Source organism: Anomaloglossus baeobatrachus, chromosome 3 (assembly GCF_048569485.1).
Source record: "Anomaloglossus baeobatrachus isolate aAnoBae1 chromosome 3, aAnoBae1.hap1, whole genome shotgun sequence".
NCBI classification, from domain to species: Eukaryota; Metazoa; Chordata; class Amphibia; order Anura; family Aromobatidae; genus Anomaloglossus; species Anomaloglossus baeobatrachus.
Genome location: NC_134355.1, coordinates 511,480,331 through 511,505,075, shown reverse-complemented (window position 1 = coordinate 511,505,075; position 24,745 = coordinate 511,480,331). Strand labels below are relative to the sequence as shown.

Here is a 24,745-nt window from a genome sequence, read left to right as displayed (position 1 = left end):
AAAGTTAAACAATCGTTTATCAACCCAACTGACTAGAGTCCTTTTCCTAGTATGTGGTTTTGCTGTATACTGGGGAGCCCACCCTGTACACTACTTTAAATGAATCATAAGTCGCAATGGGATGTTCACTGTGCTACAATGCGGCCTAGTGGGGCTGTGCAAGCACAATCTGCCTCATCAAGTGCATCTGCATGCTCTTTATCCTCTGTGACTGTGGGGACAGCAGACACACGTTTTTTGACGCAGACCATCCACCCCTTTACCCGCTACAGGCAGTGTGATTGGCAGGTCGTCAGTTGTTTTTGAAGTGGAAACAGCTGCTGGTGTTGAGCTCTCTCAGACATCAAGAGAACCACCTTTGGATGAAGGCAACATTATATCCACGCCTGCACCGTCGACATCGTCACATATTGCCTGGACTACCTGCAGTTAAAAATTGCATAGCAGAAATGGATAGGAGTGTAGAATGCACATGTGGTGTACCTTGCTTGACAGGACAGGAACCCAAAGGTAGTATCTCTGACAATTTTACTATGCCCCTAAAAGTGACAGCACTTTTTAAAATTAAAATTGCGTTGCAGAAATGGGCAGGTGTGTAGAATGCAGAGGTGGTGTACCTTGCGTGGCACCAGTGGAACACTAAGTTAGTATCCCTGACACGTTTAGTATGCCACTAAGTGTCAGCACTGTTTGCTATATAAATTGCGTAGCAAAAATGGGCAGGTGTGTAGTATGCAGAGGTGGTGTACCTTGCGTGGCACCAGAGGAACACTAAGTTAGTATCCCAGCCACTTTTAGCATGCCACTAAGTGTCAGCACATTTTGCTATAAAAATAGCGTAGCAAAAATGGGCAGGTGTGTCGAATGCAGAGGTGGTGTACCTTGTGTAGCACCAGAGGAACACTAAGTTAGTATCCCAAACACTTTTAGCATTCCACTAAGTGACAGCACTGTTTTCTATAAAAATTGCATAGCAAAAATGGGCAGGTGTGTAGAATGCAGAGGTGGTGTACCTTGCATGGCACCAGAGGAACACTAAGTTAGTATCCCAGACACTTTTAGTATGCCACTAAGTGTCAGCACTGTTTGCTATAAAAATTGTGTAGAAAAAATGGGCAGCGGTGTAGAATGCAGAGGTGGTGTACCTTGCGTGGCAGCAGAGGAACACTATGTTAGTATCCCAGACACTTTTAGTATGCCACTAAGTGTCAGCACTGTTTGCTATAAAAATTGCGTAGCAAAAATGGGCAGGTGTGTAGAATGCAGAGGTGCTGTAGGTAGCAGGACAGCAAAGGAAGCCTCACTTTCTATCCCTGCCAATGAAAAAATGCAGCAAGGAATTGCCTGAGCTGATATAGCCAGACGCTGTTATCTAAATCCCTGAACAGCGTTGGCACGGACCTGCCTAGCAACAATGCCTATGAACGGCTGTAATGCAGCCCTGAAAAGGGCTGAAATTACAAGTAGTTCCTAATCCATAAAGTACTGTGTAGATTGCACTGTATGTCTATAGTGCACACAACAGCAGCAGCAGCGGGAGCAGGAGCAGTGACTGTCACCCACCCGCAGCAGAGAGATAATGGCGGCGACAGGGAAAATGGCTGGATCTTATAGAGCAAAGACATGTAACATGCACAGGCTATGACACATGCCCTTGCTTGTCTGGCAAAAATCCACTTTGTTGTATGTGTGTCTGTGATTGGCTGACAGCCTGGCCCGCCCCACTGTACACGCGGTTAGAAAAAAAAAATGTCGATTGGCATTCTTTCAGCACTCAGTAGCAGCACTGATCTAAACCCCGTCCCCCCCGCACACTATACGCTGAATTTTGATAATATCATGATTCACAGTGACTCACACTATTACAGTGAGAAGCCAGCTAGTAACTAGCTTCGCTTTTTGTTGATCGAACCGTTCTCGAACGTAACTTGAACTACCGAACTTTTACCAAATCGTTCAAGTTCGTCGAACGACTCGAACACACCCCAAAATCACTCTAACATGAAATGGCAAACATCGAACCTCAAACATCGCTCATCTCTACTCCTGACCCAATTCAATAGATGGCAAGAATGCTTGGAATGGCTAGTAGGCTATATGCTTTAAATCTAAAGGCTGCTTTACACCAGAAGATCTATCGTGCGATAGATCGTCGGGGTCACGGTCTGTGTGACACCTCCTAGCGACGCAGTATCGCTCACAAATCGTGAGTCGTGTACTGCTCGTTAGGTTTCATAATATCGTTTAATTTAATTGTTCATCGCTCCCGGGGTAGCACACGCCGCTCCGTGTGACACCCCGGGAACGATGAACATCGATTACCTGCGACCCACGGCTCTCGCCGTCTATGTGGAAGGAAGGAGGTGGGCGGGATGTTTACATCCCGCTCATCTCCGCCCCTCCACTTCTATTGGCCGGCGGCCGTGTGACGTCGCTGTGATGCCGAACGTCCTTCCCACTCCAGGAAGTGGACGTTCGCCGCCCACAGCGAGGTCAGACGGGAGGTAAGTATGTGTGACGGGGGGTTACCGACTTTGTGCGCCACGGGCAGCGATTTGCCCGTGACGCAAAAAGGACGGGGGCGGGTACGATCGATTGAGAAATTGCACAATCGGTCGTACCGTGTAAAGCAGCCTTAAGTCCCCTGGCGCTAGTCACCCTCTGGTGTCTTCATCTTCAATCACTGCTGCTCCCAGTGATCTTCTCCAGTTTGTGACCTGCCGGCTGCTCCAGTGTTTCATGCAGCAAACCGGAGGTCACAACTCAATACAAGTCTTTGAGGGCCTCGTTCTGGCTCTGATAGACTGATATTGAGATCTTGTGATATAACTTCTGACTTATGGCCAGTTAGAAGTTGCAATCACAAGATGGCGCCTTAGGACCAGAGCGACGAAAACAGGTGAAAATGCCGGAGGGTGAGTATAAGACAGGGGCAGGGATTTTAGATTAAAATTTCCATACCAAAGCTGAAAAACAAAACAAAATGCTGGAGTGATATTTTAATTAATTGAGTGACATAGAAAAGAAAATACACATAAAAAGGGGAGCCAGAAGAAAATATAATGATAGATGGTAGTCACCATGACTAGATAGATCAGGTCTAGCTTCTGCCATTCTGACAAGATAAACAGTTTTAGGACAGAATGTGTGATAATGTTTTTACAGTTAATGTGTGAAGGATTAGCTCAAATGCTATGTTTATTATATTCATTGTAAATGATACATCATAGTCTTACTTTTCTTGCTTGGATATAATACTGCATAGTGTATAACACTGGACACCTATATGTATTGTACTATGTCTATGCATTTCTTGTACCCAGGGGTGGGATACAAATTTTTACCTACATGTTACCCATATGTGTTAGGAAACTACGCCCATTTTTAAAATACCATACCCATTTTGTTAATCACACCCATTTTCACGCACTTTCCTCAACCACAAAGAAAAACAAAAACAAGTGATGGCAGCTAAAAGTATAAGTTTTTTACTCTTATATCCTACTTATACCATTATTTATACTCTCATTTTCTTCTATCAGGTTTACGTTGTTCCAGTCACCATCAGTCACTTTGTAGTATGGTGAATAGTATTAAAGGGTTTTCTACAAGTTTTTGAAATTAGTACTAAAGAAACTTTGCTTAAATTAGAAAGGATGACCCCTTGTCCATCTACCACCTCAACTGTCTGCTCCACCTAATTTCTGGTCTCTGCAACCACAGGTCAAATATCTGCGATATGCTGCCACAGTGTGACCAGACCACATATTACCGCAACATAGTGACAAGATAATACCACATACAAGGTACAAATACTACCGTACCACACCATGACCAGACTACATAGTGTGGTAGTCTGTTTGTATCTATGTTTATAGGGTATAGGGTGTAGTGTATAGGTAACCCAGTGTTCACTAGTGACATTATACACAGCAGCTCTTTATATAGTGTATTGTGTACAGGTCATACAGAGATCACCAGTGACATTATACATAGGAGCTCTGTATATAGTATACAGGTAATACAGGGATCACCAATACACCAGTTACACAGGAGCTCTGCAAATAGGGTATAATACACAGGAATACAGAGATCACCAGTGACATTATACACAGCAGCTCTGTATATAGTGTATTGTGTACAGGTCATACAGAGATCACCAGTGACATTATACATAGGAGCTCTGTATATAGTATACAGGTAATACAGGGATCACCAATACACCAGTTACACAGGAGCTCTGCAAATAGGGTATAATACACAGGAATACAGAGATCACCAGTGACATTATAAACAACAGCTCTGTATATAGTGTATAGTGTACAGGTAATACAGGGATCCCCGGTGACATTATACACAGGAGTTCTGTATATACTATGTAATGTATAGGTTAAGTGTACTGGTAATACACAAACTATATACTACATCTGTAGTTGAAGTCATTCATCTTCACTTTTTCTCATCATCTGGCACAGACCACTTTTGCTTCTTCCTGCTACAACCCAACTCTGCAGAAAATAACAGTCCTCTATAAATGATTGCTTCTAAAACACATTACCACTTTTTTCCTGACTTTTACACCCCACCAGATGAAGAAAAACAAAGCAACATAGTCACCTTGCACAATAACAGGACCTCCCTTTTTATTTTCCTCATGGAAAACAATATTTTCAAAAGTAAAATATGTTACAGCAGTAATAATGTCCCCTAATTGGCCCCTATAGTAATTATGTTCCCCAATTTCCACCATAAAGCAATCATCTATCATTGTAGCCTCCATCTAGTAATTATGTCACCTATGCTAACATTTTTCTTTAGTAAATTCCTTTGTCCTGTCCCTCTTCTGTGATAATGTCCTCCATCCTGTAATAATTTCCTCCATTCTGGCCCCTTCCTATAATAATGCCCTGAATCCTGGTCCCCTTCCTATAATAATGTCATCCATTCTGGACCCCTTCCTTTACTGTCCCCCATCCTGACCCATGACCCCTTTCTGTAATAATGTACCCCATTCTGGTTCCCATATATTCTCCATTCTGACCTCCAGAAAATCTCCCATCTTGGTCCCCATCTGATCCCCATATGTTCCTTATCCTAGTCCTCATATGTCCCTCCTATGTCATATATATAATATTGAGGACATGATTTTCATTTGACAAGTTTTCTTATCGTTATTACCTGTCTTTTCTTCTATTTAAATGGTATCACTGATTATAGGGATCGCATTATGATTAAATACTTCCGTATTTGAAACGTGTAACGTTCCTGACATGACACCATAATTGTCATAACGCCATGTTTTTAACAAGATTTTTTCGTCTCCTGATGCTGGTTACTCACTGTTCTTCTGATTACTGCCGACACACCTACCACGGGAGCCCCTTCCATCTTCTTAGACTGTGAGATGGAAAACATTTTCTCTTAATAGTCCATTGGTGTATTAATGCTGATAGTATTGTTGAGTGAAAAAGGTAAAAAATAGACCTTGAGTCAGGTCCTTCAAAGTTTAAATACAGATTCTTTAAAAAAAATTAACATAGATTTGAAATTCCTATTTATGTGGTCATAGAAGTTTTCAGGGTTTCTTCACTTCTCGCTTTGTCACAGACTATATAGAACTAAATATTTGTTACATTCCAGTGAGTAATTGCAATTGTCTAGAAATATTTAACTTTCATAATTTATATAAATTCCACATTAAATTAATTTTAAAATGTGTAATGGTCAAGATAAAGTATAAATGTCATGATTGACTCCTGGCTCAGCTGGAGCTGAGCCTTTTTTTAGTTTCACTTCTGATGCTGGTCACGTTAGGGGTTAATCCTTCCTGCCTCGTTCTGGAGGTCAGGCTGCTTTATTAGGCCCTGTGCGCACTTACCGGATTTTGCCGCGGATTTTCGGCGGATTTGCTGCATATTTCGCTGCAGAAAATGTTCATAACATCTCTGCAGTGAATCACCAGCAAAACCTATGGGAAAAAAAAATCCTGTGCGCACTAGGCGGATTTTGACAGCTGCATGTTTTGCTGCGGGATTCCCGCAGCAAAAACAATTGCATGTCAATTCTTTTCCGCACATCGCTGCGGGATTTCACTCCATTGACTCCAATGTAATTGTGAAATCCCGCAGGGAATAACTCAGGCAGCAAATTCTGTGCAGTTCATTGCGTTTTCCTGCGTTATTCCCTGCGGTATTTCGTGGTTTACCTCCGGTAATGTACATCGCTTGCCTGCGTTTTGCAGGGAAGTGATGTCATTACAGGAAGAGGAAGCGAAGCAGAGAGTAAACACACACAGATCACACTCACACACAGACATCACAGACATAGAACACACACACAGACATATAGAACACACATAGAAAGTAAACGGAAATATAGAAAACAAAACACGTGGGCTCCGCTGTATATTTACCGTACAGCCAAGGTAAGCACACAGTGGCGGCCCAGTATTCTCAGGCTGGGGAGGGAGAGGGGCAGGGTTAATGTCCCCCACCTCACTCCCCCTCCCGCAGCCGAGAATATCAGCCGCAGCTGCCCCGGCACTGTCGCATGCATTATGTGGCAGTACCGGAGTGTCCCCGGCTCTTCTTGCTGCCGTGTAGCAGTGGCAGTCAAGGTAATACAAGGGGTTAATGGTAGCGGATCACCGCCATTAACTCCAGGCTTGATCATGGCAGCGTCTATGTGACAGCTGACATGATCAACCCGTAAGTGAAGTGAAAAAACACAGACACCGAAAAATCCTTTATTTTAAATAAAACACAAATAAGCCTCGTTCACCCTTTTATTAACCCCTCCCGAAACAAAGCTCTGACGTAATCCACCACTCCGGCGTAATCCACAGGTCCTGCACTGCTTACATCCAGCCGCGACTGACACTGTCACAGCGCTGAATGCAGGCTCGCAGCGAGACAGCAGAGGTAATTACCGGTCATTTCCCACGGCCGGTAATGTGAACTCACTACCGACTGTGAGAAATACAGAGTGTGCTCACAGGGACTCTATCTATCCCTCTATCTATCTATCTATCCCTCTGTCTGTCTATCTATCTATTCTTCTGTCTATTTCTCTATGTCAGAATGAAATGATTTTTTTTTTTTTTCAATGTGCTTTATTGCATTCAATGCAATATAGCACATACCAACCTGCACGCAGCAAAACCGCGGCAATACCGCGAACAATGCCGCGGTAAAACCGCGGCAAACCGCATGCGGTTTTCGGGTGCGGTTTGCCGCGTTTTTTTACCGGGTGCGGTAATCTTTGAATACCTGCGGAACTTTCTTGAGAAAATTCCATTTTCCAGTGCGCACAGGGCCTTAGGGCACTGTTTCTCTTGGACTTCGCCAGTGATATTTCTGGCTCTGCTGTGTTCTGCTCTTGAGTGACCTGTTGTCTGCCCTGCCCCCTCCTGACCTCCGTGTTCACCTGACCTGTTAACCTCCTCTGTTGTCTGTTTCCATCAGTGTCTCCCCCGCTGTCTCCCTGTTCGTTCCTTATCCGTTTACCTTAATTCTGTCTTGTCTTCCCACTCCCCCTCGCTTCTAGGCTCTGATTTCCCGGCTACTGACTATTTGCTTCCCTCTGACTACGTTTAGACTTTTTTACCTTGTGTATTTACAAGACCTCATGTTGTGACATGGCTTTCTGACGATTCTACTGCCATCTGGTGGGCTTGACTAGTATTACCTCTGCTAGGGAATTCCCTGCTCATACGTTTCCTCCACTTTTACGCCCTCTAGTGGATTACCAGCTAACTACCTTCTCAGATAGTTTCAGGAATCCTCTCAGTCCCACATTACTGCGCTGTACTGCTATTGTACAACTTAGAGTACAGCGTGACAATAAAGTAGTTAAATCGCTTATTTCAAGAGAACTAAATGAGGCTAATACATAGAATTTTTTTAATTATACATATTTTTCTTCTTAATCTACAGGTGGGATATGCATCTTCTTGCTCAGTTCTCAGTGACAAGTTTCAGTTTCCATCTTTTATCCGCACGATCCCTAGTGACCAATACCAGTCCAAAGGCTTTGCTGATCTAGTCACATATTTTGGTTGGACGTGGGTTGGAACAATTGCAGCAGATGATGATTATGGGAAATATGGCATCAAAGTTTTCAAAGAAGAGGTTGAAAAAAATGGTGTATGCATTGCTTTCTCTGAAACACTGCCTAGGATTTATAACAAAGAGGCTATAGATAACATTGTGAAGGTCATCCGTGGGTCGAATGCCAATGTTATTATCATCTTCTCATCAGACATTGACCTTAGTCCATTAATGGAAGCTCTGGCAGCGACTAATATTACTGGTAAAACCTATATATCCAGTGAAGCCTGGACAACATCCGCTCTGATAGCCAAGCCAGAGTACTTCTCCTTCCTTGGAGGCACCATTGGGTTTGCTATTCGTAGAGCAGAGATACCAGGTTTTAAGGACTTTCTCCTTGACATTCACCCTGAACATGGGACTGATGATCTGGTCTATGAGTTCTGGGAAGAAGCCTTCAATTGTACTTGGCCAACACAAAGAGCCGCTTTTTATACCAATATAAGCATAGAAGCAATTGTAGCAGGGCGGAGAAGAAACATATCTCCCCGGCTTTGCACTGGAAAAGAGCAATTTAAGGATATACTGAATACTTACACTGATGTGTCTGAACTGCGCATCACCTACAGCGTTTACAAGTCTATTTACACCATTGCTACTGCTCTTCATGATTTGGATGCATGTGTCGCAGGACAAGGGCCCTTTCCCAGCGATGCTTGTGCAAATTTACTTGATTTTGAACCGTGGCAAGTAAGTATTTACCAAGGAGTTGTGAATGTGCAAAAAGGCATAGTTTACTATGACATATATAGTTTAAATAAAGCTATTTGTTTAGCTTTATATATTTTTAGTAATTTATACTTCCATTCTTGAATATAAAAATATTTCAAGTGAATGTGAGAAGAAATATTAGGACTAATTATTCAAGTTGTTGACCACCGTGCGCTTATTTTAGGGTATGTGCATGCAGGCTCGGTCTGGCCCACCGGGGTACTGGGAAATCCCCCGATAGGCCCCGGGCCCTCAGTGGGCCCCTGTGCCTTACAGAGTGCGTGGTGCCGCCGGTTTCTCGGGGCCGGCGTTATATGTAGGCAGGGCCCCCACGCTCTGATGGGCCCCCCCTCCCACGCCAGGGCCCCAGCCTTTTAATCACAAACTGCAGCGATAGCACAAGTTCCGTTCTATCGCTGTAGTTTGCGCGGCTGCAGAAGGACCTGCGGTGACATCACAGTCATGTGATATCACCGTAGATCCTGCACTGCGGAAGTCCCAGACCGCGCCACTATTCAAATGTACGCGCATCTTTCAGATGCGCGTACATGTGAACAGTGCGGCCGGTGACAGGACTGAGGCGGAGGAGGTGCTCAGCCCCGCACCGACACAGCGGCCGCCATCACACTGCCGCTGGAGCAGCAGAGGAGAGAACGCGCAGGGCTGCAGAGAAAAGGTAAGCGCTCAGAAGGAGCCGATGACAAAAAAAATGTATATTCTCACCTGTTCTCCTCTGTTCCCGCGCTGACCGCAGGACACAGCTCCGGCTGTGTGCTCCCGGGCACGTCCCATCGCTGCAGGAGCTGCCGGTAATCACCTGACGCATCAGCTGATCATAAGTCTTGCGGTGACGCCGGCTTAAACGATCAGCTGATGCCGTCAGGAGACTGCATCACTGATTACCGGCAGCTGCTGCAGCCATCACACGGGAGTATTGGGGTTTTTTTTGCACTGATGCATCAGCTGATTGTATAAAATGCTTTTATACAATCAGCTGCTGTGTCACCCAATACACATCCTTGAACCTGACACATCATGTGATCGCTTTGCCTTCCAGCAAACCGATTAGATAATATTGGATCCGGATTGGACGGCGTGGGACCCTTAACCCAGGATTACTGCGGAGGAGGGGGGTTCTTTATTTCAATAAAGATGGAGTCACTAATTGTGTTGTGTTTTACTTCTAATAAAAATATTTTTCTGTGTGTTTTTTTTTTTTTATCTGTACTAGAAATTCATGGTGGCCATGTCTAATATTGGCATGACACCATAAATTTCGGGGGCTTAGCGCTAGCTGATAATACACAGCTAGCCCCAACCCCATTATTACCCAGCGAGCCACCCGTCACCAGGGCAGCTGGAAGAGTTGGATACAGCGCCAGAAGATGGCGCTTCTATGAAAGTGCCATTTTCTGGGGTGGCTGCGGACTGCAATTCGCAGCGGGGGTGCCCAGAAAGCTTGGGCACTCTGCTCTGCGGATTCCAATCCCCAGCTGCCTAGTTGTACCTGGCTGGACTCGAAAATTGGGCGAAGCCCACATTATTTTATTTTTTTTCATTATTTCATGAAATTCATGAAATTAAAAAAAAAAAAAAAGGGCTTCCCTATATTTTTGGTTCCCAGCTGGGTACAAATAGGCATCTGGGGGTTGGAGGAAGCCTGTAGCTGTCTGCTGTACCTGGCTAGCATACAAAAATATGGCAAAACCCACGTCATTTTTTTGGGGGCAAAAAACTCCTGCATTTGATCACATGTTTGGTTCAGCCCTTTTTAAACAGTTCTGTGACTAGATGGTTTAGAGACTGAATAAGAACTGGATGTTCGAAACGCGTCCTCTCTGACATGGGCTTACCATTGTAGCATGGACTTTTTAATGATAAGAAAATAAAGAAGTTTTTATTTTAAAGTACAATACGCCTGGAGTTTTGTGCTGGTGAAATCCTTCAACCACTTTCTATGCACATGGACTGGCTCTCCAAACTCTTCTCCGTGCACAGCCCAGGATTACTGGCTTCCATTGCACAGGTGAGCTGGGCAAAAAACCTGTTTTACTATTGGATGGAGTATGCTGAGCCTTGTAGTTCTGCTCCCCCTGTCTCTCCCTCCAGCATACAGTCCTGGATGGAGCATGCTGAGCCTTGTAGTTCTGCAGCTGCTGTCTGCTCTCCTGCATACACTAAGTAGTGGAGAATGAAGAACATATTGAAGAAGGAAATGACATCAGACCTTTTTTTCTTCAACAATCTTTAATGGCATTGTTCACTGATTAAAAAACGCAATGAGCAAAAACGCAGCGTTGTATTGTATAATGGGCATATAAGTGTCCTGTCAGGGATAAAAGTTCCCCAATCTTCCGGTCGGTGCGGTTTCCACTGGTCTGGTTCCACCGATCAATAAGTTATCACCAACCTAACCTGTGGATCGGTGATAACTTGTCACCAAAGATCCCATTACTGCAAACTACTTTAATTGTACAGAGTTATTGTGTGTGCACAGGAGATGTGCAGGAGCCGCCTGTGCTTTATAGTCAGCGCTAAACTATAACGGGCATAGCAGCTAATAGATATTTGCATGTAGCTATAGGGTGGTGGACCCCTAGAGTTATTTCCCCTGGTAGGCCCCAGACACCCCAGTCCGACCCTGTGTGCACGACATCTTTTTCAGACGAGTCTGCTCATTATTAGAGATGAGCGAACCGGTCGCGGTTCGGCTCGAGTTCGGTTCGCCGAACGGGCGTCTCGTTCGAGTTCAGTTCGGCGAACGTTCAATGAACCGAACTCGAACTGCATAGGAAACAATAAGAGGCAATCACAAACACATAAAAACACATTATAAATGTACACATACAGTTAATAAACATTGCCATAACACTTACCGGTCCCCGCGATCCCTCCTGCACTCTGTCTCCTGCCGCTATTCCATCCGATGATCGCTGAATCCTCCCGGTAACCAACACTGCCAGCAGTGATGCAGGACCTATTGTGACGTGAAAAATAGCCATGTGACCAGTCACGTGCCTGTTATCTCATTGGTTACAGACTGGTCACATGACTATGACGCGTCATGTAGGACCTGTCATTGCATCTCTGTTACACGGTGCACGTTTGTGTATCGCCGTGTACCGGCAACACGCTCTAGCTTGACTCCCCGCTCTGCTTCCCCGTTCCCTTAAGGTACCGTCACACTAAGCGACGCTCCAGCGATCCCACCAGCAACCTGACCTGGCAGGGATCGCTGGAGCGTCGCTGCACGGGTTGCTGGTGAGCTGTCACACAGGCAGATCTCACCAGCAACCAGTGACCACAGCCCCCAGCCAGCAGCACACGTGGAAGCGATGCTGCGCTTGGTAACTAAGGTAAATATCGGGTAACCAACCCGATATTTACCTTGGTTACCAGCGCACACCGCTTAGTGCTGGCTCCCTGCACTCCTAGTTACAGTACACAGCGGGTTAATTTAACCCGATGTGTAGTCTGGCTATGTGTGCAGGGGGCTGGCACTGGCAGCGTGAGAGTGGCGGACGCTGGTAACTACGGTAAACATCGGGTAACCAAGGAAAGGGCTTCTGGGTTACCCGATGTTTACCGTAGTTACCAGTGTCCGCAGAAGCCGGCTCCTGACCGGCTGACACAGCCGGTCAATCACGGAGATCACTGTTGCCATAGCAACGCGCTTGGTAGCAGTGACGGGGACGTTCCGCTACCAGCACGCAGTGGCACCGGAATCACGTGATCGGAGCAGCGTTGCTACCGCTTACAGCCGGGAGCCTGTTGTCACTCTCACTGAGTGATTTCTGCACGGAGCACAGCGTCTTCCCCCATGCAGCTGTGCTGTCTGATGGAGCAGAGCTGCATGTGTTGAAGGGGAAAGAAGACAGAAGAGCAGGATCGTGGAGGGGTGACAGGGGGTAATAAAGATGGAGTCTCTAATGTGTCTGTGTATTTATTTCTATTAAAGTATTTTTTTCTCTGTGTGGTGTTTTTTTTAACCCTTTATTGGAGATTCTTAATGGCCGGGTCAAACATGCCTGACATTAAGAATCTCTGGCTTAATACTGGCTAGTAAAACAAAGCCATGATTAACTCATGATTACCCAACAAGCCACCCGGCTCCAGGGCTGTTGGAAGAGTTGGATACAGCTCCAGATGATGGCGCTTCTATGAGAGCGCCATTTTCTGGGGCGGCTGCAGACTGCAATTCGCAGCAGAGGGGCCCAGAAACCTCGGGCTAACCTGTGCTGTGGATTCCAATCCCCAGCTGCCTAGTTGTACCCGGCTGGACACAAAAATGGGGCGAAGCCTACGTCGTTTTTTTTTTTTCGTTTTTTTTTTATTATTTCATAAAATTCATGAATTAATTAAAAAAAGGGCTTCCCTATATTTTTAGTTCCCAGCCGGGTACAAATAGGCAGCTGGGGGTTGGGGGCAGCCCGTACCTGCCTACTGTACCTGGCTAGCATACAAAAATATGGCGAAGCGCACGTCATTTTTTTTGGAGTTTTTTGGCAAAAAAAATAAAAAATGCTTCCCTGGATTTTCCATTGCCAGTGAAGGTAACACCAAGCAGTGGGGGTTAGCAGCCAGTAGCTGCTTGGATTACCCTTAGCTAGCAATACAAAAAATGCAGCGGGAGCCCATATATTTTTTTTTATTTATTTAAATAACTAAAAACAAAAAGGGCTTCCCTGTATTTTGATTGCCTGACATGACAGTGCTGTAAAAATAAATCTTTAAAAAAAATGACGTAGCGCTCCGCGGTATTTTTGATTCTCAGTGCAGATAAAGCAGACAGCTACGAGTTGCCACCCCCATCTGCCTGGCGTTACCTTGGCTGGCAATCAAAATACAGGGAAGCCCATTAATTTTTTTTATTTAAAAAATAGTTAAAAAAAAAAATGATGTTGGGTCCCCCCATTTTTTATAGCCAGCTAGGGTAAAGCAGACGGCTGTAGCCTGAAAACCACAGCTGGCAGCTTTACCGTGGTTGGGGATCCAATGTGGAGGTCACCCCAGGCTCTTTTTTTATAATTATTTTATAAATAATAATAATTACAAAAAAAAAGTAGGGTCCCCCCCAAATTGGATCACCAGCCAAGGTAAAGCGGACAGCTGTGGTCTGGTATTCTCAGGGTGGGAAGGTCCATAGCTATTGGGCCTTCACAGCCTAAAAATAGCAGGCCGCAGGCACCCCAGACGTGGCGCATCCACTAGATGCGCCACTCCTGGCGCTTCACCCCAGCTCATCCCGTGCCCTGGTGCAGTGGCAAACGGGGTAATAAATGGGGTTGATACTAGTTGTAAACTCACCTGACATCAAGCCCATCAGTTTGTGATGTCATGGCGTCTATCAGATACCCGATATCACAAACTGTCAGTACTAACAAAAAAAATCGACAAAAAAAATGTATTTGAAAGAAAACTCCCCAAAACATTCCCTCTTTCACAAATTTATTGTAAGGAAAAAACGGGAACGTATCCCCCATTTTTTAGGAGTGCAGACCCTCCATGTGAGGAGTGTGGGTGCAATGAATCAGCACCCACTCTCCCCGGGTCCACAGCAGCAGAGTCCATGTCGTAATGGTTGACAGTGACATGACAGTGTCGGTAAAAAATTATTTATCCCAGGACTTCAGCGCTGCAAGACTGCAGTGCTAACCACTGAGCCACCGTGCCGCCCATTTAGCTTACACATGCATAACCACCACTCACTGTGTCTGAACACAGGAACTTGAGCTGACAGCCGCTCTGTGCATGCGACAGCGTCTATTGTGAAGGAGAGGGCCGCGGGGGATCAACGCTGCACAGGTACCGTGGGACACCGGGGAACACCGGTGGGGTTATAGGGGGTGACCTGGCAGGGCCTGGGGAGGAGTTTTCTGTCGCATGTGTCATGGCACATGTGACAGAAATCAGAGGAGTAGGGTGAATACGGCCGGCGCGCTGCTGTGCGCGCGGCCATCTTGGATTTCTGGGAGGGCATCAGGGGGGGCACTTTGGCGACACCGGGGGACCGGAGGGGACCGGGTAGGAGATTTATCATGTTTGTTCATGCCAGATGGGAGATAAATAATTTTTTACCGACACTGTCATTTACTGTAACGTGATCATCGGTGTACGGTGTATACCTGTGATCACGTGAGCGGGGACCGGAAAAACCGTCCTGAATAGAGATGAGCGAACCGGTCGCGGTTCGGCTCGAGGTCGGCTCGCCGAACGGGGGTCCCGTTCGAGTTCGGTTCGTCGAACGTTCGACGAACCGAACTCGAGCAAATAGGCTATAATGGGAGGCAATCACAAACACATAAAAATGCATGATAAATGTACACAAACAGTTAATAAACATTGCCATAACACTTACCGGTCCTCGCGATCCCTTCTGCACTCTGTCTCCTACCGCTATTCCATCCGATGATCGCTGAATCCTCCCGTGACCGGCACTGCAAGCAGTGATGCAGGACCTGTCGTGACGTCAAAATAGCCATGTGACCAGTCACGTGGCTATTATCTCATTGGCTACAGACTGGTCACATGACTATGACACGTCATGTAGGACCTGCGAGTGCATCTCTCCGGTACACGGTGCACATATGTGTATCGCCGTGTACCGGCGACATGCTCTAGCACACGGTCGACTCCCCGTTCCGTTAGGGACCGGCTGACACAGCCGGTCATTAACGGAGATCACCGTTGCCATAGCAACGCAGTTAGCGGTGACGTCACCGCTAACCGCAGCTCCGAGAGCACCATTGCTATGGTAACGCATCTGTCAGCGTTACCGCTGTTACCGCTGACAGCCAGCACTGATCACTCACGGAGTGAAGGCTACACGCTGCTTCCCGATTGTAGTGAGGATTGTACTGAGGATGAGGTTCCCCAGCCCCAAGTGATGGGCTAGTGAACCTCATCCTCACTACAATCGTCACTACTACTACACTAGAAAGAAAGAAGACAGAAGAGCAGGATCGTGGAGGGCTGACAGGGGGTAATAAAGATGGAGTCTCTAATGTGTCTGTGTATTTATTTCTATTAAAGTATTTTTTCTCTGTGTGGTGTCTTTTTTTTAACCCTTTATTGGAGATTCTTAATGGCCGGGTCAAACGTGCCTGACATTAAGAATCTCTGGCTTAATACTGGCTAGTAAAACAAAGCCAGTATTAACTCATGATTACCCAACAAGCCACCCGGCTCCAGGGCTGTTGGAAGAGTTGGATACAGCGCCAGATGATGGCGCTTCTATGAGAGCGCCATTTTCTGGGATGGCTGCGGACTGAAATCTGCAGCAGAGGCGCCCAGAAACCTCGGGCTAACCTGTGCTGCGGATTCCAATCCCCAGCTGCCTAGTTGTACCCGGCTGGACACAAAAATGGGGCGAAGCCCACGTCATTTGTTTTTTAATTATTTCATGAAATAAGTGAAATAATTAAAAAAAATGGGCTTCCCTATATTTTTGGTTCCCAGCCGGGTACAAATTGGCAACTGGGGGTTGGAGGCAGCCCGTGGCTGCCTGCTGTACCTGGCTAGCATACGAAAATATGGCGAAGCCCACGTCATTTTTTTGGTGGGCAAAAAACTTCTGCATACAGTCCTGGATGGAGTATGCTGAGACTTGTAGTTCTGCAGCTGCTGTCTGCTCTTCTCCATACAGACAGACAGCAGTTGCAGAACTACAAGGCTCAGCATACTCCATCCAGGACTGTATGCAGATGTTTTTTGCCCCCTGAAAAAATTATGTGGGCTTCGCCATATTTTTGTATGCTAGCCAGGTACAGCAGGCAGGTACGGCTGCCCCCAACCCCCAGTTGCCTATTTGTACCCGGCTGGGAACCAAAAATAAAGGGAAGCCCTTTTGTTTATTATTTCATGAATTTCATGAAATAATTAGAAAACAAATGACGTAGGCTTCGCCCCATTTTTGTGTCCAGCCAGGTACAACTAGGCAGCTGGGGATTGGAATCCACAGCACAGGTTGGCCTGAGCTTTCTGGGCCCCACTGCTGCGAATTGCAGTCTGCAGCCGCCTCAGAAAATGGCACTTTCATAGAAGCGCCATCTTCTGGCGCTGTATCCAACTCTTCCAGCACCTGCCTGCTGTACCTGGCTAGCATACAAAAATATGGCGAAGCTCACGTCCTTTTTTTGTAGTTTTTTGGCAAAAAAAATAAAAAATGCTTCCCTGGATTTTCCATTGCCAGTGAAGGTAACACCAAGCAGTGGGGGTTAGCAGCCAGTAGCTGCTTGGATTACCCTTAGCTAGCAATACAAAAAATGCAGCGGGAGCCCATATATATTTTTTTTAATTATTTATTTAAATAACTAAAAATAAAATGGGCTTCCCTGTATTTTGATTGCTGGACATCACAGTGCTGTAAAAATAAATCTTTAAAAAAATGACGTAGCGCTCCGCGGTATTTTTGATTCTCAGCAGATAAAGCAGACAGCTATGGGTTGCCACCCCCATCTGCCTGCCGTTACCTTGGTTGGCAATCAAAATACAGGGAAGCCCATTAATTTTTTCTATTTAAAAAATAGTTAAAAAAAAAAATGACGTTGGGTCCCCCCATTTTTGATAGCCAGCTAGGGTAAAGCAGACGGCTGTAGCCTGAAAACCACAGCTGGCAGCTTTACCGTGGTTGGGGATCCAATGTGGAGGTCCCCTCAGGCTCTTTTTTATAATTATTTTATAAATATTAATAATTACACAATAAAAGTAGGGTCCCCCCCAAATTGGATCACCAGCCAAGGTAAAGCGGACAGCTGTGGTCTGGTATTCTCAGGGTGGGAAGGTCCATAGTTATTGGGCCTTCACAGCCTAAAAATAGCAGGCCGCAGGCACCCCAGACGTGGCGCATCCACTAGATGCGCCAATCCTGGCGCTTCACCCCAGCTCATCCCGTGCCCTGGTGCAGTGGCAAACGGGGTAATAAATCGGGTTGATACTAGCTGTAAAGTCACCTGAGATCAAGCCCAGCAGTTTGTGATGTCATGGCGTCTATTAGATACCCAACATCATAAACTGTCAGTACTAACAAAAAAAAAAAAATCGACAAAAGAAATTTATTTGAAAAAACAGTCCCCAAAACATTCCCTCTTTCACCAATTTATTGTAAGAAAAAAAATAAAGGGGTCCCACGACGACTCTGGACCGTCTAGAATATCGGGGGGGGAGACACTCAGGGAACGTATCCCCCATTTTCTAGGAGTGCGGACCCTTCATGTGAGGAGTGTGGGTGCAATGAATCTGCACTCACTCTCCCCGGGTCCACAGCAGCAGAGTCCATGTCGTAATGGTTGCTACCAAAGCTGCAATGCCCTGCTCATGAGGTAAGGGCATGCCTAATCAGGAGAACTACTGTAGAGGAAGCTCTGCTCACTGGTATATAGGTGCTCAGAGGTAATAATAGATAAAATTAGTGAGTAACCTCGGCACTCTAAATCTCCCAGACTAAGTCAGTAAGTCACAACGGATAGTAATGCAAAATCACTCTTTATTGGTCCGTATTAAGAAAAAAAAATTTTCATAAGCATATATGTTTTTGTCCAAAACAAGTTACAAATGACGTTTCGGCCTGAGCCTTCGTCAGATTGGACTTATCTGCTTGTAATCATGAAAAATGACAACAATCAGTATCACATAAGAGTGAGAGAACAATAACATAAACTCGAACAATGTAGAGGTACAATTGGGATGCAGCAAAAAAATTGCAACACAGCAAGAAATGAAACACATGATACAAATGTCATAATACAGTACAAGGACAATATAGTAATGACAAATATGGGGTCAGACTAGGCTTAGACAGCTCTGGTATGAAAGAGATGTCAATCATAAAGTAACATGTGCAGTAGGTGTAGAGCTACAGTATGCATGGCAGAGCTAATGGGTAGACTGACCATAGAAAAAGAACGGATAAAAAGTGGAGAAAAAGTGGAGAAAAAGTGGAGAAAAAGTGGAGAAAAAAATGGAGAAAAAGTGGAGAAAAAGTGGAGAAAAAGTAGAGAAAAAATGGAGAAAAAGTGGAGAAAAAGTGGAGAAAAAGTGGAGAAAAAGTGGAGAAAAAGTGGAGAAAAAGAGGAGAATAAGTGGAGAAAAAATGGAGAAAAAAATGGAGAAAAAGTGGAGAAAAAATGTAGAAAAAGTGGAGAAAAAGTGGAGAAAAAAATGGAGAAAAAGTGGAGAAAAAGTGGAGAAAAAGTGGAGAAAAAAATGGAGAAAAAGTGGAGAAAAAATGTAGAAAAAGTGGAGAAAAAGTGGAGAAAAAAATGGAGAAAAAGTGGAGAAAAAGTGGAGAAAAAAATGGAGAAAAAGTGGAGAAAAAGTGGAGAAAAAATGGAGAAAAAGTGGAGAAAAAGTGGAGAAAAAGTGGAGAAAAAATGGAGAACAAAATGGAGAAAAAGTGGAGAAAAAGTGGAGAAAAAGTGGAGAAAAAGTGGAGAAAAAGTGGAGAAAAAGTGGAGAATAAGTGGAGAATAAGTGGAGAATAAGTGGAGTAAAAGTGGAGAAAAAGTGGAGAATAAGTGGAGAAAAAATGGAGAATAAGTGGAGAAAAAAAGGAGAAAAAAATGTAGAAAAAGTGGAGAAAAAATGTAGAAAAAGTGGAGAAAAAGTGGAGAAAAAATGGAGAAAAAAATGGAGAAAAAGTGGAGAAAAAATGTAGAAAAAGTGGAGAAAAAATGGAGAAAAAGTGGAGAAAAAGTGGAGCACCCTTTGGTGCCTTTCATGTGGCACTAAGGGGTGCTTAGCTTTGTATTTAGCCAAAAAATGAAAAAAAAATGACTTAGGGTTCCCCCTAGTTTTGTAGCCAGCTAGGGTAAAGCAGACGGCTGCAGCCTGCAGACCACAGCTGGCAACCTCACCTTGGCTGGTAATCCAAAACTGAGGGCATCCCACGCTGTTATTTTAAATTAAATAAATAATTTAAAAAAAAAAACCACGTAGGGGTCCCCCAAAATTGGATCACCAGCCAAGGTAAAGCAGACAGCTGGGGCCTGATATTCTCAGACTAGGGAGGTCCATGGTTATTGGACTCTCCCCAGCCTAAAAATATCAGGCCGCAGCCGCCCCAGAAGTGGCGCATCCATTAGATGCGCCAATCCTGGTGCTTCGCCCCAGCTCATCCCGCGCTCTGGTGCGGTGGCAAACGGGGTAATATATGGGGTTAATACCAGATGTGTAATGTCACCTGGCATCAAGCCCTGGGGTTGGTGAGGTCAGGCGTCTATCAGATACCCGACATCACCAACCCAGTCAGTAATAAAAAAAAAATAGACGACAAACACATTTTTATTTGAAAAAACACTCCCCAAAACATTCCCTCTTTAACCAATTTATTAGAATGAAAAACAAATCCAGGTCTGGTGTAATCCAAGGGGTTGCCATGACGATCCACACTGTCCCAGTCAATGAAGAGCAGGATGTTCCCCATTGGCTGGGAGATCAGTGCAGTGACCTGAGCTAACATCAATGGGTCAGCCCAGGTCACTGCAGGGCATGACAAGTGCTGCTGTCAGCGAGGTACATTACCTGCGCTGATCTCCAGCACACTGACAGCCCCTGTCACTGAGTTCAATGACCGGCGTCTTCACACCAAGTATCGCGAGAGGTCCGTGACGTCACCGCTAGTCAGTCTCGGGTCGGAAGCGAGAGGTGATGTGACAAGCGGCGGCCATGGAGGACAGTGACAGCGCTGAGGTCGGGATAGCGGGACTTCATCACCGCAGGTAAGCCGAGCGGGACCATGTGTGTGTGTGTGTGTGTGTGTGTGTGTGTGCGTGTGTATGTGAGTGTGTGTGTGTGTGTGTACGTGTGTACATGCCGCGGGCAGGAGGGGGCGGAGTGAGCTGAGCGGGGAAGTGTGGGCTTCCTGCACGTAACTAGGATAAACATCGGGTTACTAACCAAAGCGCTTTGCTTGGATACCCGATGTTTATCTTGGTTACCAGCTTCTGGCAGGCTGCCAGCGATGGCTCCTGCACACTGTAGGTGTAAAAAGCCCTGCTTTTTGCTGCTAGAACCGTTCTCGAACGTATCTAGAACTATCGAGCTTTTGCAAAAAGCTCGAGTTCTAGTTCGATCTCGAACAGCCCCCAAAATCACTCGAGCTTAGAACTGGAGAACCACGAACCGCGAACCGCGCTCAACTCTAGTCCTGAATCAGGATCTCCAGGGTCTCAGCTAGCCCTGAAACCCCGGAGATTTTCTGACGCTGGGGGGCGCTATTCACTTATTTCTGCCTGCTGTTTATAAACGGCAGATCAGAATAAGGCTACATTAACACGACCGATCCATTTTTGCAGTCTGCAAAAAACAGTCCGTTTTTTTTCACGGGTGCATCCGTGTGGCATCCGTTTCCGTTCCGTAGACGGTCCGTATGTCATCTGTTTGTCATCCATGTGCCTTCCGTTTTTTTTGTGTACTGCAAAAAAACTGAAGGAGGGAAAATACATAAATTTACCCAGGATCCATAGCTTCAACCTACATGAGGCGGTCACATGTTCACTCCAGTGCCATTTTCTACTGCTTTTCACAGCGTAGAGCGCTCTGGTGATTTTCTTGTGCTTGTACACTTCATATCAGTCTTTTCTGTCATTATAATGGCAGAAGGACATAATGTCCCACTCTCCTGCATTTTGTAATTTTGCACCCTTTGGTGCGTTTCATGTGGCACTTGCGGTGCTTAGCTTTGTATTTAGCCAAAAAAATGAAGAAAAAGAAATGACGTAGGGTTCCCCCTATTTTTGTAGCCAGCTAGGGTAAAGCAGACGGCTGCAGCCTGCAGACCACAGCTAGCAGCCTCACCTTGGCTGGTAATCCAAAACTGAGGCACCCCACGCTGTTATTTTAAATTAAATAAATAATTAAAAAAAAAAAAACACGTAGGGGTCCCCCCAAAATTGGATCACCAGCCAAGGTAGAGCAGACAGCTGGGGTCTGATATTCTCAGACTAGGGAGATCCATGGTTATTGGACTCTCCCCAGCCTAAAAATAGCAGTCGGCAGCTGCCCCAGAAGTGGCACATCCATTCGATGCGCCAATCTTGGTGCTTCGCCCCAGCTCATCCCGTGCCCTGGTGCGGTGGCAAACGGGGTAATATATGGGGTTAATACCAGATGTGTAATGCCACCTGGCACCAAGCCCTGGGGTTGGTGAGGTCAGGCGTCTATCAGATACCCGACATCACCAACCCAGTCAGTAATAAAAAAAAATAGACGACAAACACATTTTTATTTGAAAAAACACTCCCCAATACATTCCCTTTTTAACCAATTTATTAGAAAGAAAAACAAATCCAGGTCTGGTGTAATCCAAGGGGTTTCCATGATGATCCACACTGTCCCAGTCAATGAAGAGCAGGATGTTCCCCATTGGCTGGGAGAGCAGTGCAGTGACCTGAGCTAACATCAATGGGTCAGCCCAGGTCACTGCAGGGGATGACAAGTGCTGCTGTCAGCGAGGTACATTACCTGCGCTGATCTCCTGCACAGCAGTGCTGACAGCACCTGTCACTGAGTTCAATGACCTTCACAGCCAAGTATCGCGAGAGGCCCGTGACGTCACCGCTAGTCAGTCTCGGGTCGGAAGCGAGAGAAGGTGATGTGACAAGCGGCGGCCATGGAGGATAGTGACAGCACTGAGGTCGGGACTTCATCACCGCAGGTAAGCCGAGCGGGACCATGTGTGCAGAGTGCCAGGTGGGCGGAGCCTAGCGGGGTAATGTGTGCAGAGTGCCAGGTGGGCGGAGCCTAGCGGGGTAATGTGTGCAGAGTGCCAGATGGGTGGAGCCTAGCAGTGCCATGTGTGCAGGGTGCCAGGTGGGTGGAGCCTAGCGTGGTAATGTGTGCAGAGTGTCAGGTGGGCGGAGCCTAGCGGGACCATGTGTGCAGAGTGTCAGGTGGGCGGAGCCGAGCGGGACCATGTGTGCAGAGTGCCAGGTGGGCGGAGCCTAGCGGGGTAATGTGTGCAGAGTGCCAGGTGGGCGGAGCCTAGCGGGGTAATGTGTGCAGAGTGCCAGGTGGGCGGAGCCTAGCAGTGCCATGTGTGCAGAGTGCCAGGTGGGTGGAGCCTAGCGTGGTAATGTGTGCAGAGTGCTAGGTGGGCGGAGCCTAGCGGGGTAATGTGTGCAGAGTGCCAGGTGGGCGGAGCCTAGCAGTGCCATGTGTGCAGAGTGTCAGGTGGGCGGAGCCTAGCGGGACCATGTGTGCAGAGTGTCAGGTTGGCGGAGCCTAGCGGGACCATGTGTGCAGAGTGTCAAGTGGGTGGAGCCTAGCGGGACCATGTGTGCAGAGTGCCAGGTGGGCGGAGCCTAGCGAGGTAATGTGTGCAGAGTGCCAGGTGGGCGGAGCCTAGCAGTGCCATGTGTGCAGAGTGCCAGGTGGGCGGAGCCTAGCAGGGTAATGTGTGCAGAGTGCCAGGTGGGCGGAGCCTAGCGGGACCATGTGTGCAGAGTGTCAGGTGGGCGGAGCCTAGCGGGACCATGTGTGCAGAGTGTCAGGTGGGCGGAGCCTAGCGGGACCATGGGTGCAGTGTCAGGTGGGCGGAGCCTAGCGCGACCATGTGTGCAGAGTGCCAGGTGGGCGGAGCCTAGCGGGGTAATGTGTGCAGAGTGCCAGGTGGGTGGAGCCTAGCGGGACCATGTGTGCAGAGTGTCAGGTGGGCGGAGCCTAGCGGGACCATGTGTGCAGAGTGTCAGGTGGGCGGAGCCTAGCGGGACCATGTGTGCAGAGTGCCAGGTGGGCGGAGACTAGCGGGACCATGTGTGCAGAGTGCCAGGTGGGTGGAGCCTAGCGGGACCATGTGTGCAGTGTGTCAGGTGGGCGGAGCCTAGCGGGACCATGTGTGCAGAGTGTCAGGTGGGCGGAGCCTAGCGGGACCATGTGTGCAGAGTGTCAGGTGGGCGGAGCCTAGCGGGACCATGTGTGCAGAGTGCCAGGTGGGCGGAGCCTAGCGGGGTAATGTGTGCAGAGTGCCAGGTGGGTGGAGCCTAGCAGTGCCATGTGTGCAGAGTTCCAGGTGGCCGGAGCCTAGCGGGGTAATGTGTGCAGAGTGCCAGGTGGGCGGAGCCTAGCGGGACCATGTGTGCAGAGTGTCAGGTGGGCGGAGCCTAGCGGGACCATGTGTGCAGAGTGTCAGGTGGGCGGAGCCTAGCGGGACCATGTGTGCAGAGTGCCAGGTGGGCGGAGCCATGTGTGCTGGCGGCGGAGTGCGAAGTGGGTGGAGCCTAGCAGGGTCATGTGGCGCTGAGGATGTCAGTGTCGTGGACTGCATGGCTGGGGACAGGTGAGTGTGAGTATGTGTGTGTGTGTATGTATGTGTACATGCCGCATGCAGGAGGGGGCGGAGCGAGCTGAGCGGGGAACTGTCGGCTTCTTGCACACGTAACTAGGATAAATATCGGGTTACTAACCAAAGCACTTTGATGGCTCCTGCACACTGTAGCTGTAAAAAGCCCTGCTTTTTGCTGCTAGAACCGTTCTCGAACGTAACTAGAACTATCGAACTTTAGCAAAAAGCTCGAGTTCTAGTTCGATCCAGAACAGCCCTCAAAATCACTCGAGCCGCGAACTGGAGAACCTCGAACCGCGCTCAACTCTACTCATTATTGTATTCTCAATGTAGAAAAATAAATAAATGCTGTCTTAAAAATCAACTTATAATACAACAAAAAAGAAACTTCAAGAATACCCCCAACACTTCTGAAGCATTTTCTATGTCTAAAAAACTTAGGTAGCAGTTCGAATGCAGAGAAGAGTTGTAAAAAAATTAGGCCAGCATAATTCACCAACAGTTTTGAAATGTAGCCTAAGGCTATGTCCGCACGTTGCGTCGGAGTACCTGCAGTTTATTCTGCACGTTTTCCTTCCCTTGGTTTTTGACCAAATGGCTTTTGACCATTTTTTAGCGCTAAAAACGCATGCATTTTTACTGCGTT

The 24,745-nt window shown here is 46.8% G+C and overlaps 1 protein-coding gene across 1 annotated transcript in view; it reads left to right on the top strand.

Annotated features, from left to right (window-relative positions):
* The window catches only part of LOC142295479 (vomeronasal type-2 receptor 1-like), a 144,674-nt gene that overhangs the window by 68,328 nt on the left and 51,601 nt on the right, over window positions 1-24,745 (top strand). The window contains exon 3 of the mRNA XM_075338577.1: window positions 7,935-8,798. Coding sequence (XP_075194692.1) covers window positions 7,935-8,798 — 864 coding nt within the window. The remainder of the gene's footprint in view (window positions 1-7,934; window positions 8,799-24,745) is intronic.